This window comes from Tursiops truncatus, chromosome 7 (genome assembly GCF_011762595.2).
Source record: "Tursiops truncatus isolate mTurTru1 chromosome 7, mTurTru1.mat.Y, whole genome shotgun sequence".
Classification (NCBI taxonomy): Eukaryota; Metazoa; Chordata; class Mammalia; order Artiodactyla; family Delphinidae; genus Tursiops; species Tursiops truncatus.
This window is the reverse complement of record NC_047040.1, coordinates 58418889-58436424: the sequence shown is the minus strand read 5'-3', so window position 1 is coordinate 58436424 and position 17536 is coordinate 58418889. Positions and strand designations below refer to the sequence as shown.

At 41.2% G+C, this 17536-nt stretch overlaps 2 protein-coding genes across 3 annotated transcripts in view; one reads left to right on the top strand and one right to left on the bottom strand.

The window, feature by feature from the left end:
* OLA1 (Obg like ATPase 1) overlaps nt 1-5265 on the bottom strand; it is a 167668-nt gene extending 162403 nt beyond the window's left edge. For both annotated transcript variants that reach the window (XM_033860010.2, XM_019922566.2), the window contains exons 1-2: nt 5132-5265; nt 3758-3858 (exon numbers count right to left, since the gene is read on the bottom strand). In XM_033860010.2, the coding sequence (XP_033715901.1) occupies nt 3758-3858 (101 nt within the window). In that variant the 5' untranslated portion in view covers nt 5132-5265. The remainder of the gene's footprint in view (nt 1-3757; nt 3859-5131) is intronic.
* LOC109547955 (uncharacterized) lies at nt 5073-17313 on the top strand. The gene is made up of 3 exons (XM_073806953.1): nt 5073-5281; nt 5416-5794; nt 15274-17313. Exons 1-3 carry the CDS (start codon nt 5073-5075, stop codon nt 15307-15309), a joined length of 624 nt encoding a protein of 207 aa, XP_073663054.1. The 3' UTR covers nt 15310-17313.
* Nucleotides 17314-17536: the final 223 nt, after the last annotated feature.

Sequence of the window (17536 nt, the reverse complement as noted above, 5' to 3'; positions counted from 1 at the left end):
CGAAGCAGTCAAGAATGGAGCCTCTTCAGTAAGAACAAGAAGCTAAGAACGAGCCAGGAAGACTTCTCCAGGGAACAAATGGGTGTCATATAAAACTATATTAGGAAAATAGGAAAATAGTAGAATGCAATGGATTAAAGATGGCCACATGTTCTTTTCTACTCCTTCCCTCAAGAGGGTGAGTCTATTTCCCTTCCCTCCTTATCTCTGGGCTGGTGTCACGACTTGCTTTGACTAAAAGAAATAGGTGGGAGTGTTTTGTACCACTGGCACATTTTCACTCTCTTGGGCATCAGCCACCATGCTATAAAAAAGTTTGGGCTGGAGACCACTTGGAGAGAAAGAAGCCAAGTAAGGGAAGATAGAAATGCCCTAGACTTCCAGCCTGATAAGGCCCCAGCCCTGTGGGTATGGCCATCTTGGACCTTCCAACCCTCACTAGCCATCAGCTGAATGCAGCCACCTGAAGGATCTCAAGTGAGACCAGCAGTAGACTCACCCAGCTAACCCACAGAATCATGAGAAATATTATTATAAATATTCATCGTTTTAAACCACAAACTTTTGGAGTGGTTTCCTACATAAAAATAGATAACTAAAACATTGAACATAATTACCCTGTGATTTTTTTTAAAGCATTTAAAAAAAATGTTTTCCTCAACAACAGTACATAGCTTTGTGGCTGGACTCTGGCAAATTGGGAAAAGGCAAGCTGTAGGAACAACCAAAGGACATTCCCGGAAGTATCAACTAAGCAAGACAAATACTCTCCTGAGGCAGTTGCTGAGTAATGGAACAGAGTATACAGTTGTCCCCCAATATTCATTCTTTCCTCCTTTCATAGTAACAGAATTTTTAACTGAACATATGTCCATCAAAATAAAGACTACATATCCTAGCCTTCCTTGAAAGTAAATTCTTATGACTATATCTGGACAAAGGAATGTTACCAGAAGTATGGTGTGGCAGCTTACAGGAAAAAAAAAATCCCTCTTAGACTGCAGGGCAAGTTGTTTGGTCCTTTCACCCCTTGGATAACCAGTTGTCTGGAATTCACAACACTTTGGTCCATGAGAATGAAAGGCCATTCCCTTGGGATTGCTGAAGCATGAGGTGCAAGGAGCTGGGGTTTCTAAGTTCATAAAGCAAGGTCAATATACCAATCTATGACTGCAAAATTTACACTTTTACATAAAAAAGAAACTTCTGGGCTTCCCTGGTGGCGCAGTGGTTGAGAGTCCGCCTGCCAATGCAGGGGACGCGGGTTCGTGCCCGGGTCCGGGAAGATCCCACATGCCTCGGAGCTGCTGGGCCCGTGAGCCATGGCCGCTGAGCCTGCGCGTCCGGAGCCTGTGCTCCGCAACGGGAGAGGCCACAACAGTGAGAGGCCCGCGTACCGCAAAAAAAAAAAAAAAAAAAAAAAAGTGGCCATCAAAACGTGCCTCCTTATCATTAAACCTACACATGGCATCAAGGGCAGAAAAACTATCCATTCACAGATAATTACTGAGTGCCTACCTACTAAGTTCCTAACACCAGTCTAGGTGCTAGAAATACAACAATAAACAAGAACAAGACAATCCTTGCCTTTACGGAATTTAAATTCTAATGAGAAGAGGGCAGGGATGTTAAACATTGATTAAATTAGATAATACACATAAAGTGCTCAGAATAGTGATAGGCATACACTAAATAAGTGTTCAAATAAATATCAACTATTGTTAGCTATAAATATCCCTCTATGTTTCTAGATAATCAGCAAACCTTCTTATTCATCCAGTTCTCTAAAAACCAAGAGATTCTTTAGATGGTTTCAGCACTAAATGTCCTTATTTTTGATCAGCAGGCCATCCTTCAGAGAACTGTCCCCTCTCCCCAATCCATTTCTTGTGGGCCTATCCAGAGGTAGACATGCCCAGTAAGATTTCCTTACACAGGAATCTATATCACTGGAGAGGCAGCAGGTGATGAGAAACACCCAGAAGTTCAGTTCATATGGCTGAGCTCCACGTGGACCCGTCTCTGCCAGCACTACCCAGGCTGCTGTCCTTCCTGAGGCCTGGCTGTTCAGCTTGTCCTTCAATGCTCTCCTTCCAATAAGTCTCTTTTTCTTGCTTAAAACAGCAAGAATTTGTGTTGCTTACGAAGAACCCTACCTGATACAGTTAGGCAATGTAAGAGCATTCTAAAAAAAAGAGTGTTCATAACCAAACACAATTGCCAAAACTCATTGAACTGCACATTATTAAAATGAGTGAATTTTACTGTTTATAAAGTATACATCAATAAAACTGGGGGAAAGTGGGAGGAGTATTTAATTTAAAAGCATAAATAGCACATTTATACTGGATAATAAAATATCCTAGGTTATTTTCCTATATATTGACTTTATTATGCTCTATGCTAAAAAACTCATACAGGAAACATTTTTTAAGATGGCCCATTTTAAATCAGTCCCATGTAAAGTCAAGCTGCGTTGACTGCAATGATTCTAGAATGAGAGAAGTATGTTAATATCTAAAAACTATGTCTTGCTTACTAACGCAATAAAGTTCACAACATACATAACGATCATATCTTGCTTTCAAGTTTATTGACAGCACCCTACAGTACTTTGCTTAATTATTTGTTTTGCTTAGATTCCCACTCTCTATTTAGTCTTACTTTGCAAGCAGCCTATATCACAGCAGGAAACCCCCTCAAAATGCCAACCTCTCCAGCTCCAGACTGAAATTAGGACAGCCCCACTTGTCATGTTTTACATTACAAGAATTTCAGAACTGCCTTACTTGGTCACACCATGCTCCATTCACTAAGCAATCTCTATGACAGGGGCTCCTAGGAACACGTGAAAGAACATAGTTGTCCTACCTGCCACCAATCTAAAAGCCTAAAGCACATTCCAAAATACTTTCCGTCCTCTTAATAAATCCATATTGGATCTGTTACTCCTTAGTACACCCTAATCACTTCTGAGACATTTTACATTTTAAGGTTAGTAAAAGGTATTAAAATAGAAGGGCAAATAATGAAAAAAGTAGACTTTGAACAACCAAGTTGCATGTGTACAGATTTATATAATAAACCCCACAAATATTTCCTAATTAGTCTTATTTGCAGTAATAATTCACTTTAATTTTAAACATTACAAAACTCAAAATTTTATTCTCACAACTTTCAGATTTAGCCACTTTATAAGATACCCTTTTAGCACACAACTTCCAATATTAAGTTCAAACTTGTCACCTTCTTTTCTAGTAAAAATTCAGCCATCTGATCCCTGATCTCCCAAAAATCTAATCAAATTTATAATGGGGTTTTTAAAACTATTTCCTAAAGTATCCTACTGCATGGCCTCTGGTAGCCAGCCTAAGTACCCTACGGAGCCAGCCAGCATGAAAATCTAATTTAAACTACTCTAATTCCTCATAAATTCAATACTGTGTATCTCCCAACAGTGTTTCTGGCGAACCAGAGCTGATCTGGTTCAACTTGATGTTTAAACTCCCACTGCTTCTTCCTCTGAGTTTAGCAAAACAAACAATATAAGTAACTCAAGTTTCAACCCAATATCTGTGTAGAAAAGCAAAAATAAGATAAGTGTAAATGAAAACCTTGTTTTGCAACATATTAATAGTCCAGCTTCCTAGCCTCTTTTCTTCAATTTAAATTTTTATTACCTCATGAGTTCCCATTTCTACAACAAGACCCAAAGTATTTACAAAACGAAAATGAGAAAAGCCCAACATTCACCTACCCAACATTTGGCAACCCAACAACACCAATTTTCAAGGAAGTTCCAAATCTTCCAATGATTGGGGGTGGTTTAATTCCATCACCTCCCTTTTTGGGGGGCATCTGAAATGTCAAAACAAACACACATATGAACAAAACTTTTTACTGTCCCCATTGACCAAAAACACATTTCATCACACACAATATATTATTGAATAATAGATTAAGAATACAGCATACTGTATATATCAATCTAAAACTGACACACTTTATTTTTCAACAAAAATGAAAACAAAAAAGTTCTGTTAACAGATCTGATTCTGATAGTTGTCAAAGCAGTCACTCCTGAGAAGTCCTGGAAAACTGATCTAAAAATATGTGGCACCAGAAATCAAAAATAAAATTTAGCTGCCAATCTTCCATCCAGACTGTTCACGAAACATTTTCTTAACCTGACATGTGGTTATATGAATGAAAGCATTTGGAAGCAGGAGCACAGGTAAGAGTGTCAAAGAAAATCCATTCTAGAACCACTAGCAACCGAGTCACCTCCCACCAAACCATTCCCTCAATCTGGAACCTGTTCTTTTCCATTTCGCCCACAAGCACCATTTTTCGCATGAATGAACACACGCCGGTATCAAGGTCTTTCCAACAAGTCTCTTTCACCTTCGGCACTGTAGTTACGACTCATCAGTCCTCATAAGCAACCTCCTGAATCCACCCTTTGGTTACTTCTAGTCGTAAATGGATCTACTAAGCCTTTTTATTTACAGGTCGAAACTTTCTCGGTCCCTGACAATCTGGCTCTAAGTTTCTCCGGGCAAAATTGAGCCGACTGCAAACTGAACTCATGAGGACTGCTAACCTCACGTTTTATAAGCTGGGAACTAACACTATCCCTGTCTTCTGGCTCCAATTGAACCTCCCGGGGCCACGCTGACGCCCTGCTCATGAAGTGATAGCCTCTGATCCCTGACCCCGAGGGCCAGGAATCTCCCTTCTCAGGGTCGTAACTCACAGCTGTTCCCAGCCAAACCCCAGGTCTCCGAAGCACAGCTGCACGAGCAGAGACTTTCCAGTCCTCTGGCCTCCTACCAAGGAGTGGCTGGCCGCCCAGCCAAAGCGAGGTCCCACCCAACATATTCCCCCTCTGGACTGGGCCACTGGCAGTCCCCGCCTCCGGAGAAGGCTTTCCCCATAGCGTGCCGGGTGAGGCGTGGGCCGCTCCCGGGACACGCGGCCTAGTCCGAGAGCGCCTCATTCATCCACACGCTCCACGCCGCCCTCCGCCCAGGCCGGCCACCCGGCCCTGGCGGGACGCCGGCCTCAGAGCAATGGGCCAGAGTCAAAGACGCGACGGGGGTCGCGACCACAGGCTCCCTGAAGACCTCACCGTGCTCAGGGCGGACGATGACACAGGCTCCCAGCGGCAGCGGGAAACGGGTCCTACCGGCAGCCGGAGGCCGGGAGGAAGGAGGAGAAAGCGCAGGCCCGGCCCCTCCGCCGAGCGGAATGCACGTCGGCGGCAGCGGCGGCGGCGGCGGCGGCGGCGGCGGCGGCGGCAGCGGAACAGGCGGGCCGGGCGCCGGGCTGCACCTGCGCGCAAGCCGCGCGCCCCACCCCGCTCCGCCCCGCGCTCCCCCCATCCCGTCCCGCCCATTGGTTTGGCCGCGGGAGGCGGGAGAGGGTGGGAGGAGTCGCGCGGCGCCCGAGCTGGCGGGAGCTGGAGAACCATCCTTGCAGGCCTGAGCCGGTCACGCAGGAGCGCGCGTCTTCCGCCATCCCTACACGTGGGGCCTCTCGGCCCCGGATCTCCGCTTCCTTACCGGTGCGCGCCCCGCGTTTCCCGCACACGCTCGCTTGCCGCCCTCCAGCCCCACACTTCACCCGCCGCTTCACCTCGAAGCACCCTCGGCCTGACCGCCCGCGCGGAGGCGGGTCGCCTGAGGTCTGGCGATCAGCCGCGCCAGCCCCGCTTGGCCGCCAGCTGAGTCCTCGGGGACCACGGACCCAGCTCGCCTCCTTTTCCTATAACGCTCTTCAGTCAATCCAGATGGTGAGAAGCTGTCAAACTTTCTTAACGGAAAAAAGGGTTAAGGGTATGATCTAAGGAGTCCTTTGTCGCCTTATTTTTCAGGCGTATTACAGGCACTGGATCCCAGAATGCGTTTAACACAGCCAGTTTCCACACACATCCCGCTCCTTTTCCTCTGGAAGGTTAAGAGCAGAAGCCTTTGGAATTTGGGGAACGTTGGTTCCAATCTGGAATCCACTACCCATTAGCCGTTTGACCCTGACCAAAATAATCTCTCTGGGCTTCAGTTTCCTCTGGGATAAAATGAGGCTACTGAGACCCACCTTAAGAGGTTATTGTGAGGATTGAGGATAAATGAGATAATGTGTGTAAACCTTGTAGTAACAGTACCCAACACAGATAGGAAAGGCTCATAAATAGTAATAAAGGCTATTGTTAATATTAGGGTTTCATCTCATCTCACCCCTACCTGACTACACCATGAGCTCCATCTGTAGAAGGAATTCATTCATTTAGGTTCTGGCCTTCAGTCAGCATTCAAGTATTTGTTGCAGTGAATGCAATACTTGTCCAAAAATTGTGACACTTTTTTTAGGTGCTTCTTTCAAAGAGACTAGTTTCTAATAAAGGAAAAGTTCTGAGTTGGCTGGTATGGGTATGCCCATTTTACAGATGTGGGAACAAGATCAGAAAGGTTATATAATTTGGATAGAGTCACACAACTAACTGGCAAATGGCAGAAGCCAAATTTCAAGCCCCAATCAAACGGAAAAATCTGTTCCCTTTCAGCCAAAATTCTAATAGGGACTTTTTATAAGCAGCAACGGAGCCATTATTGATAATAAAATTGCATAACATTTTCCTCTTTCCTATGAGAGTGATCTACTGAGATAAGTTAAAAAGCTTTTTCTATAAGTTTGGAAATTCTCAAGGACATGGGCAACTTGATTTGATTTTGGTTTTGTATTATTTTTTCATTATGTCATTGGTAAATATGCACCGTTTAAATTCTCCCAATCTAGCTCCCTTGTCACCAATACCTTGTATTTATAAAAATGGGTGTGAGTACACAGTAGGTACGAAACAGAAGGAAGCTAAATAGCCCACATTTTGTACCCAGCCTCAGTATAAACGGTTATGAATAGTCCTAACAAAGTAATTCCTAAATTGTTTACTGTTCAGTAGTGAAGTTCTATAGTTGGCTTTCACACTGCTGCTTGTGAAAAGAGAGGAACCATTACCTGAAAAGCTCAAGAATCCCAGAGAGCCCAATCTGCCCAGCAACCAGCCACTCCAATAGTAATTGAAAATGTTCCCCAGTCTTGGAGAAGTAGAATTATCTTCAAGTTATCACTGTCTTTTAGCCAGATCTTGCTCTTTCTTCAATCTCAATATCTCTGCGATCTACCTGTTCCCTTCAATTCACACTATCAAGTCCTTGAGTCAGTTACCTGTTTCTCTATTTGCAGCTACGTCTTTTACTTGCACTTTTCACCACCTTTAAAGTGCTTTGACAAAGCAGGTCACACAGATGTCAGTGAGCTAGGAAGTTTCAGGAGTGGCCAATAGCTGCTGCTAACAGTTGCCCAATAATAAGACTCCATTTCCAACTCACTGGGGGAAATGCCACACACTCGCACTCACGGGGGGTCAATTCATATTCATGAGAAAGAGGATCTGATTGGCCTGGTTTAGGTAAAGTTCTACCAAGGGTCCAGTCAGCCTTGGTCAGGTGGGTAGAGGTCACATAGTAGAAACATCTGTGTGCGTGACCTCCCTCTACTAATGAAGCAGGCATGTCTCAGAGAAAAGCCTAGTAGGTATCTTTTATTCTACATGATAAATGAAGATTCAGTGAGACAGACAGGATATTAAGAGTTAACACTAATGCCAAGCCTAAGAAAATGACTTTGAACGTAGGAAAGCTTGTCCTTGAGCCTTTTGCACAAAGGGAAGTCTATTTAGTATCTGTTGGGCTCAGTGATTAAGTGAAGCCTAGAGGAAAGAATCAGAAGTGGTCTAGAATGGAAATTTTTTTTTTTCTTTTTTTGGCTGTGTTGGGTCTTCGTTGTGGGCTTCTCTCTAGTCGTGGCACACAGGCTCAGTAGTTGCGGCACGGGGTTTAGTTGCCCCACGGCATGTGGGATCTTAGCTCCCCGACCAGGGATTGAACCTGTGTCCCCTGCATTGGAAGGCGGATTCTTAACCACTGGACTACCAGGGAAATCCCTAGGATGGAAATTGAGCAAAAGATCTCTGTCAGAGGAAGGATGAGAATAGGCCATCAGATCAGCTCAACATAAGGATGCTGCCAAGGAGATATCAATGGGATGAAAATAAGTAGAACTCATATTTTTTGTTCTTTGTTATTATTAGCTTTCAGAATTTTTCTTACCTTACTAGGGTAAGAAATGACCAGGGATCAAGTAAGTTGACCAAAGGTCACAAAGGATCTAGGGAGTGGTTTGGAGTCAGTAATTTATACAGACTAGCTCAGTTGGAAATCCAGAGATTTAATGATCTTGTAGAGAAAGCTAGGGGACAGGAGACAGGAAGACTTTAGAGAGAGTCTAAGGAGGAAAGGAGGAAAATGGAGTAGTGACACATTCATCATGGGCTGGCAAGGCTGGACTACACGTATTGGTCAACTTCATCCACATCTGTTACAGGCATAACAGATAACAAAATAATAGTAATAACTACACTAAGAGGGAAATTGAGTCCTGGGAATAACTTTACAGGGGAAGGGAACAGCTTGCAAAAAAAATAAGTACCCTGGGGGTTGGGGGGGAGTTGGGGACATGTTGGTCAGAGGGTACAAACTTGGAGTTAGAAGATAAATAAGTTCTGGGGATCTAACGCACAGCATTGTCATTATAGTTAACAATACTGTGTTATATACATATACTTGAAAGTTGCTAAAAGACTAGATTTTAAATGTTCTTATCACAAAAAACAATGACAATTGTGTGACGGAGGTGCAGTGAAGAACAAGATAAACGTGGTCATTGCCCTCAAGGAGCTTGCAATCTAACAGGGCAGGCAAACAAGTAACTACACAAATAACTATCTAAGAACTTGGTAAAAATCTATAGAATACCTAAGTACTTTGATTACAATTTCACGATTTAAAATACACCACCACCTTGATTTTCACTTACTTGCAGGACTTCTGATATTATGTTCCAGGCAGTGCTTAATCCTTGCCTTTGCCTGTTCTATTACCAGCAGTACCCAGACCCTGTCAGGCATCAGCAAAGAAACAGATTTTAAATTTTCATTCTTCCACTTGACAGAACATTATTTTGAATCTTTGAAATTTGACCATAAGCTACCTGTGAAGTAAAACATGCTTAATCATCTGCTCTGTATTCTGGAATTGCTCATAGTGTTTGAAAGAATGCTGATTGATTAAAGAGTCCAGTTATCGCAGAAACTACTGGAGTTTTGTTATCTAATCTCTATCGTAATTCATGAATAAAGATTTAGGAAGTCTTAAAAGAAAATTTTACATGCTGTTTTCTCAGAGGCAACATAAAAGGCATATGCTAACCTAAAAGAGCAAATATATTATTAATGTATTAGCCAGGATGCTTTTAGCTGCAAGTAATAGCAATTCTGATTCAATGGAAATTTGTCCTATGCAACAGAAAGTCCAGAGAGGAAGAACTTCAGGATTGATAGATTCTGTAGCTCAACACTATTTTCAGGGATCCTGGTTCTTTCTGTATCACAGCTCTGTCTTCTCTGGGCATTTTCTGGATTCATCTTCAGGCTAACAGCAAAAAGACTGCTGTGGCAGTTCCAGGCAACACATCCTGAAATGACAATATTCAGAGAGGGTAAGGGGAAGAAACCATCTCTTCCTGTAACTCTTTCTTAGAAAAAAGGAAATATGCCCTAGAAACCCTCTAGCAGACTTCTTCTTCCACTGGGCAAAGTAGGGTCTCATGCCTGTATTTAAACCGAACACTGGCAGGGGAAATGGGGTTAGCCTGAGACCATTCAGCCCAACCTTGGGACTGGAGTAGAGCTCAGCTTCCTCTGAGGCATCTGATTGTGAGGGCTATGGATAGGTCTCTGAGCAAAATCAGGGTTGTATAAGAAAAGCGCACCTATGTCCACTTACACTTCCTGAACCATTTTTTCAAGATAACAGCTTGAGTACAGAATGATAATTCTGAAACAAATCAGTGGCATTGGTGGTCATCTGATTGAATGTACATAATTGTCATAAATGTTGATACACCTAGTTCACTGAGAAAACACTGAAGAAAATTGCTCCTCTTCTGATAACACTTAATGGTGTTATATAATGAGAGTATGTGAAAATAATATTTCTATTAACCTTCACAAGGATACTTAAAATTCTAGTCATGAGAAGTGAAGATTACCAAAATGTATCACAAGAGTCCCGTCAATTGAACTGGAAACTGGGGAATCTTGTCCATAGGCCTAGGTCACCAAACTTATGGCCTCTCAGATTAGCACCAGCTCAGGATAATATTTCACCTTCATTACATTGTTGAACCTGTGTGGTTCATTTCAGGGAATATTTGTACTAGTCAGGATAGGCTAGATTATAATACAATAACAGACAACTCCAAAATGTCAGAGGGGTTACAGAATAAAATAGTTCTCTTACAGGAAGTCCCTTGGAGCTCTGCTAGCTGTCCATGAGTTGGCTTGGCACTTGCAGGCTGCCCTGGTCTCTAAATCCTTCTATATCAAAGTATTTCCCCCCACGAAGTGACGTTTCATTGGCCAAGTGAAGTTACATGGCCACATCAAACTTCAAGGGGCAGGGGATCCGTACTTGTACCCAGCAGTAGAGGAGAATTAGTTATTAATAAATAGTGATAATGCCTAACACAATATTCATAATAGATTCACAAATAGATTCTATGAAGCACATTCTTTCTAAATCGATTTGCTATTGTCAGTATATGATATACTGCAATCAAGGCTGCCCTTCTTTCTAAAATGATTCTTATAAAGAAGTTATGACTAATGTTACTTTGGTGGTGCCTACTCATCCCATGGCCCCTTCCTTCTAAGAAAAATCCATCCCCCTCACCCAACTGAGGGGGCCGGCCTAGACCTTCATATTTATAGCACATGAATTTTAGCCTCAACAGATTGTTTCTAGGGTTGGGTGAAAGCCCAATCCAAGCTGGGCTATCAAGATTCTCTTTCTTTTGAGAAGCTGGACTTAGGACATAGCAATAAATAATATTGACAACTTAACGGGAACATAGAACGGGACATAGGCTATGTCACACACTTTCTTGACAATATAGACAAAGCTCTTCAAAAGAAAGAAAAAAACAGGCAGGCAGGAAAAAAGCATAGGTAATCAATCACCCACATGGTCCTTTAATCACAAGTTCTGACTTTCAAGTTACAGTCTAGTCCTCCTAAAACTCTGTATACTTTCTGACTTTGAACTCTGTGCGAAAGCACTGTGTTCTACCAAGACTTCCATCTTCTGTTTAAATTGGTTTGCAATGGGTTTCTGTTTCTTACAGCCAAACAACAGTTGCAATAGCCAAAGCAAAGAATAACTTATACTGTCCTGAAAATGATTAATGTACATTAGGGGCCCATTGGTCCAATGTTCCTCTTACCTGTAGTTTTAAATTATAGGACATTATTTCCCAGAGTGTATTCTCTGCAACAGTGATCCTCCACACTGCTCTGTGGAACAACAGATCTAGGATCAGATAAGTTTAGGAAGTGCTGCATCCTGCATCCCCCCTTAGGAGACAGTAATATACATTAGTATATTTAAGGGTCTGAGAAATTCTGCAATAAAGAGACCTGTTAAATCTCCTTAACCCAGCATTACCAGATGGGTACATGCATTTTCATATAATACACATTAAAACCTCTTGGAGCATGTGCTCTGAGGAGATCAACTCTTTGAAAGTTGCTATTAAGTAGTGATTTAGGAGGAGTACTTTTTGCTGCAGCAGAAATCTGTTGAACAGTGCTCTCTTCCCTTGCTTTTTTAACAGCTACCTAATGACAAAAATGATTATTTAACGAGGAAAAAAAAAAAGTGAGTACCAACCTAAGGAAAGCATTGCTCCCACCAGATGTCTCACTACCAAGATGAAGTTTAGAATTAATAGTCTTATGCTTCATTTTACTCTGGATGAAAAAATGCCTTTTCACAAGGAGGGCAAGATCTCCAAAGAGTGGGATGAAACATGTAGGTTTTCTTGAGTGACCTTGGAAAATTACTGAGGAATCTCCTTCTAGAAGGTATCTTTGGGATATCCTGTCTGACAGCTGATAGGAGAACCCGTGACTAGGACAGCCACTGTTTTATATTACCTCTGTGCCTTATACAAATTAACAGGACTTAAAAGACTGCTTAACACTTTGCCTTCCTGGCCAACTGAAGCAATAACAGCTCATGTTGGCGCTCCTTTAAAGTAGAGCCGGATTACACACAATGATCTAAGAATCAAGAGAGGAAGTAGCACTGTACTCACAGTCATCTTCAAGATCAAATGATTTTTTTTCTGCTTTCATTTGTCCTAAGAGGTTTTTAGGTAGAGAATGAAGATAGTTATTAAACCCTTATTGTGTGCCAGATACTGTCCTAGCCACTTTATATTTGGGACCTAATTTACTAATTCTATAGGTAAGTGTTACTTTTGTAGCTAAAGACACCAAATCCATAAAAGTTTAGGCAATTTTATTACAGTCTCTTTGTTAGGCAATAACCTAACTATTAGGCAAGAAAAAAACCAATTCCATCTGATTCCAGATGCACTTTGTATTTAAACATGCTTGTCACACAACAGCCAAATGATGTCTTACATATAGTAAATGATGCAGTCGAACAGTATAGATAAAGAAGAAAGGGGTGTGTATATGTGTGTTCGTGTGCACCCATGTCTGTGTGTGCTTTTAACTGGAGCAAAAGATTAACTCAAATAGTTCATGTAAAAAAAATTTACCTCAAAGGGAACTTCTGGCTAGGATTTCTTTTTTTAATCATGAATATTTCAGTTCAGTAAATAGGACTATTAACATTACTGGAAGACATATTCAGCATATCTGTAGGCTTTGATATTCAAGGACAAACAAGAGCCTGAAACATTAAGGCTTCAGTGGTTATGACATGACCAGAATTATCTAAATTGATGCAGTGATTAAAATGTTCCATCAGGAAACAGTATATTCAGGGAATCCTGGATGAAATGCTGTGAAATCATTGGTGAACTATTAAATGATGCATATAAGTAGGAAGATGAAATCCCAGAACTGTGCTTCTTCCCATTTCATCTGTCTTTTAACTTCAGTTCTCATTACAGCTTGAAGAAAAGTATTTTTTTTAATTTTGATATGGTCCAATTTACCTATTTTTTTCTTTTGCTGCTTCTGCAGCCTGTCTTTTTTTAATTAATTAATTTTTTACTTATTTTTGGCTGCGTTGGGTCTTCGTTTCTGCGTGCGGGCTTTCTCTAGTTGCGGCCAGCGAGGGCTACTCTTCCTTGCGGTGCACAGGCTTCTCATTGCAGCGGCTTCTCTTGTTGCAGAGCACAGGCTCTAGGCACGCGGGCTTCAGTAGCTGTGGCACGCAGGCTCAGTAGTTGTGGTGCATGGGCTTAGTTGCCCTGAGGCATGTGGAATCTCCCCGGACCAGGGATTGAACCCATGTACCCTGCATTGGCAAGTGTATTCTTAACCACTGCGCCACCGGGGAAGTCTCTAGAACATAAGACTTTGAGTATATATTCTTAGAAATAGGTATTCTAAGGACAAAAAGAAAGATAAATTTTAAATTTCATCTAGTAGTCTAATTAGTGAAAAATACTTGGATTACTCTGAAACTATTTTATGGACATTATAGAGCAAATGATTACGTTAATGTGTTGGGATCCAAAATGTATAAAATGCGCCCAGGATGCCTTCTACCTGAAAGCAAGGAAGTTGTCAAAGACTGTTGGGATCATATCAAAATGACACAAAAGTCAATTTCCTCTAGGCTCCCTCTAGCCAAATACAGAACAATTTAAACATCCAAAAGAAAAATGATTGCAACAAATTGAAACATGTTGGATGTATAAAATCCATGCATTCATAATGATATGAAAAAGAGAAAGAAAGCTAATTAATTAATTAGCTAATTAATTACATAAATATACAAAAAATTACTGGTCACCATTACAAGTAGCTAGGGCATTGTATGCTCACTAGGGCTGCCATAACAAAATACTACAGACTAGGTGGCTTCAACAACAGAAATTTTTTTCCTCACAATTCTGGGAGCTAGAAATCCAAGATCAAGGTGTCAGCAAGGTTGATTTCTTCTGAGGCCTCTCTTGGCTTGCAGAGGCCCACATTCTCCCAGTGTCTTCACATGGCCTTCCCTCTGTGTATATCTGTGTCTGAATTTCCTCTTCTTGTAAGGACACCAGTCTTGTTGTATTAGGGACTACCCTAATGACTACGTTTTATCTTAATTGCCTTTTAAAGACATCTCCAAACACATACTGGGGCTTAGGACTTCAACATATGAATTTGAGTAACAACACAATTTAGTAACAACAGGCACCGAGTCCTTACTTTGAAAATTAAAAACTAAAGGAAAAGAGGAACTTCTCTGGCAGTCCAGTGGTTAGGATTCCATGCTTCCACTGTAGGGGGTGTGGGTTTGATCCCTGGTCGGGGAACTAGGATCCTGCATGCCGCACAGAGTGTGGCCAAAAAAAAATTTGTTTTTAATTAAAAAATTAAAAAATAAAGGAAAAGAATGTATCCTGCCCATCCTGTACAAAATACACTAAATCACCCTAATTGAGGAGGAAAACCCAGTTAATAAATTTAAACAGAGGGACTTCCCTGGTGGCACAGTGGTTAAGAATCCACCTGCCAATGCAAGGGACACAGGTTCGAGCCCTGGTCCAGGAAGATCCCACATGCCTTGGAGCAACTAAGCCTACGCGCCACAACTCCTGAGCCCGCGTGCCGCAACTACTGAAACCCATGTGCCTAGAGCCCATGCTCTGCAACAAGAGAAGCCACCACAATGAGAAGCCCGCACACCTCAACAAAGAGTAGACCCCACTCGCCACAACTAGAGAAAACCTGCACGCAGCAATGAAGACCCAAAGCAGCCAAAAATTAATTAATTAATTTAAAAAATAAAAATAGATGTAAACAGAATGATTGAGTTAGAAAAACACTATTTTGTGGTACAGGCAGTGCTTATCAATGGATGATTAAAACTATTAAGGAGAAAGGTTGGTAGTTCACTTTACAATGATTAAGCTGTTACCACTTGAATCTACCAATCAATGTAGCATCACTAAAAGTAGAATAACCAAAAAAAAATTAAAATAAAATAAAAATAAAAGTAGAACAACCAGATGTTATATGCCTCCTGATGTGATTCAACATAACTTATGTGGCATCGCCTACAAGATATTCTTGCTAAAGAAGCTAAAACTGAATCTAATTCAACCTTTAGTACTGACTTCCAGTTTACAGGAAATACAGTGGATGGGAGGACAAGTTGAATTACACTATGAAGAAACAGTTATCCAAATCCAGAAGGTAAGACATTCTACAGGGTAACTGACCTGATTTTGTCAACAAGTCAATGGCATGAGAAAATAAAGGGAAAGACGACTGTTCTAGATTAAAAGAGACTTAATCACAACAAAATGGAATGTGTTAACCTTGTTTTAATGCTGATTTGAACAAACCAACCATAAAAAGTGTTTTTGAGATAATCAGAAAAATGTGATCATTATCAATGAGAGATATTAATGAAGTAGTGTTAACTTTTAGGTGTGATGATATTATAATATGTTTTTTTAAGTCCTTATTGTTTAGATATATACAGAAGTATTTAAGGGTGAAATGATAGAGAAACGTCAGACATTTGCTTTTAGAAATACAGAAGAGAAAGGAAAGAGGAAGGAAGGGAGGGAGTGATAAATGATAGATATGGCAAAATGTTGATAATTGTTGAGACTGCTAGGCCAAAAGTTCTCAAAAGTAGTCCCCAGACCAGCAGCGGTAGCATCATTTGAGAATCTGTTAGAAATGCTAATTTCTAAACTCTGAGGGTAGGGCCCAGCAATTTATAGTTTAACAAACCCTCCAGTTGATTCTGATGCAACTGAAGTTTGAGAACCACTGTGCTGGACAAAAGGAGGTCTGAGAATTTTAAGTGTTGAATATTTTTCAGTATGTTTGAAAACTGTTATTATAAAAAGAAAGTTAAAAAAAAAAACACAAGCATTTGTGGTATATGCAAGAGTCTGAAGGAGAATAAATTGTAACTACCTGCAGGGGTTTGTCATAGCATAAATAACCCTAAGAAGTGAATTACAGGGCATGTGAATTATCTCTCAATAAAGCTGTTTGACAGAGAAAGTAAGTTAGTGTGTTTTTCTGTGGATCTCCTTGAAGGTGCCTTTCTAAGGCTTGTATTTTTTTTTTTTTCTAAGACAGGCTTCCCTTTCATTCTCTCCTTTAATAAGCATTTATTGAATCTAATGCTGTGCCAGGTACTCTGCTGAGGGATGGGAAGATAAAGATGGATAAAATGCAATTGCTTTCCTCAGTGCTTCCATAGCATAATGGGGAAAAGAGACAAAGGAATCGCAGTGTAATAAGTGAGGATTAAACTGGGGGTGAGTAAATGCGGTATGGCACCAAGACCGACAATGATGGAGGGCTTACTGGAGTAGGGGACACTTGTGCTGAACTGTAAAGGCTGAGTTGAGATTAATGAGATGGGGAGCAAGTCTCAGAGGCATGCAAGAATACCACTCACTCACAAAGTCACAATAAGGAGCTGCCAGTGGCTAGGACAGAGCAAGGGGTTCATGGCGGCCGTGGACAGAGACAAGACCCTAAAGGAACCAGCCTGCCAGACTTTTCACCACTGTTGTCTCCATCAGTATTTCTGTGAATGTACACAAAATGTAGTAAAATCCCTAGCAACTGGAAAATAATCCTAAGAGCCAGACTATGAAATTGTGAAAGTCTGGAGCAATCAAATGAAAGGAAAAATTTGGCCTAAAACCATTGCTCACATTTGTATAGAACTATACTGCTAAAAAGAATGCTAAGAGACTCCTTTGTATAGAATTGTTAGCTAAATATAACTACCTAATCATTTGTGAATAAATTGAAATGAGCTATCTTGGGAAAGAATAGAAATGTCACTATTCTTTAACCACAGATTCCATCTTAGATATGGGGCTTTGAAGCAGGTATTTCAAGCTCTTTGAAGATTTTTTTAGTGTTATTGTTCTAATCCACATTATTTTTTTAAGTCAAAATCTCAGGAATGTTGTGCCTATCAAATATAACTATCTTCTGTTGCATTTTCTATATTAACTTTAAAGAAAGTGAAATGTAATGAATATATATATATATATTTTTTTTTTTTTTTTTTCTTGCGGTACGCGGGCCTCTCACCGTTGTGGCCTCTCCTGCTGCAGAGCACAGGCTCCGGACGCGCAGGCTCAGCGGCCATGGCTCACGGGCCCAGCCGCCCCGCGGCATGTGGGATCTTCCCAGACCGGGACACGAACCCGTGTCCCCTGCATCGGCAGGCAGACTCTCAACCACTGCGCCACCAGGGAAGCCCTGAATAGATTTTTGACAGCATTAAACCAATCGAAGAATTCCATAAGTAACAAAATGAAAGAGTTTTCCATAGAAATATAATTAAAATGTATTACCAATATAAGCAAGGAACATATCTCCCTGTTACTTGAATAATAC

Excerpts from the sequence above, each read along its gene's own strand:
- LOC109547955 (XM_073806953.1), top strand. The coding sequence starts at position 5,073 with ATGGGCCAGAGTCAAAGACGCGACGGGGGTCGCGACCACAGGCTCCCT. Across the intron at positions 5,282-5,415 it reads CGGCAGCGGCGGCGGCGGCG|GCGGGAGAGGGTGGGAGGAG; the intron begins GCGGCGGCGGCG and ends TGGCCGCGGGAG. Across the intron at positions 5,795-15,273 it reads CTCTTCAGTCAATCCAGATG|TTTACAGGAAATACAGTGGA; the intron begins GTGAGAAGCTGT and ends ACTGACTTCCAG.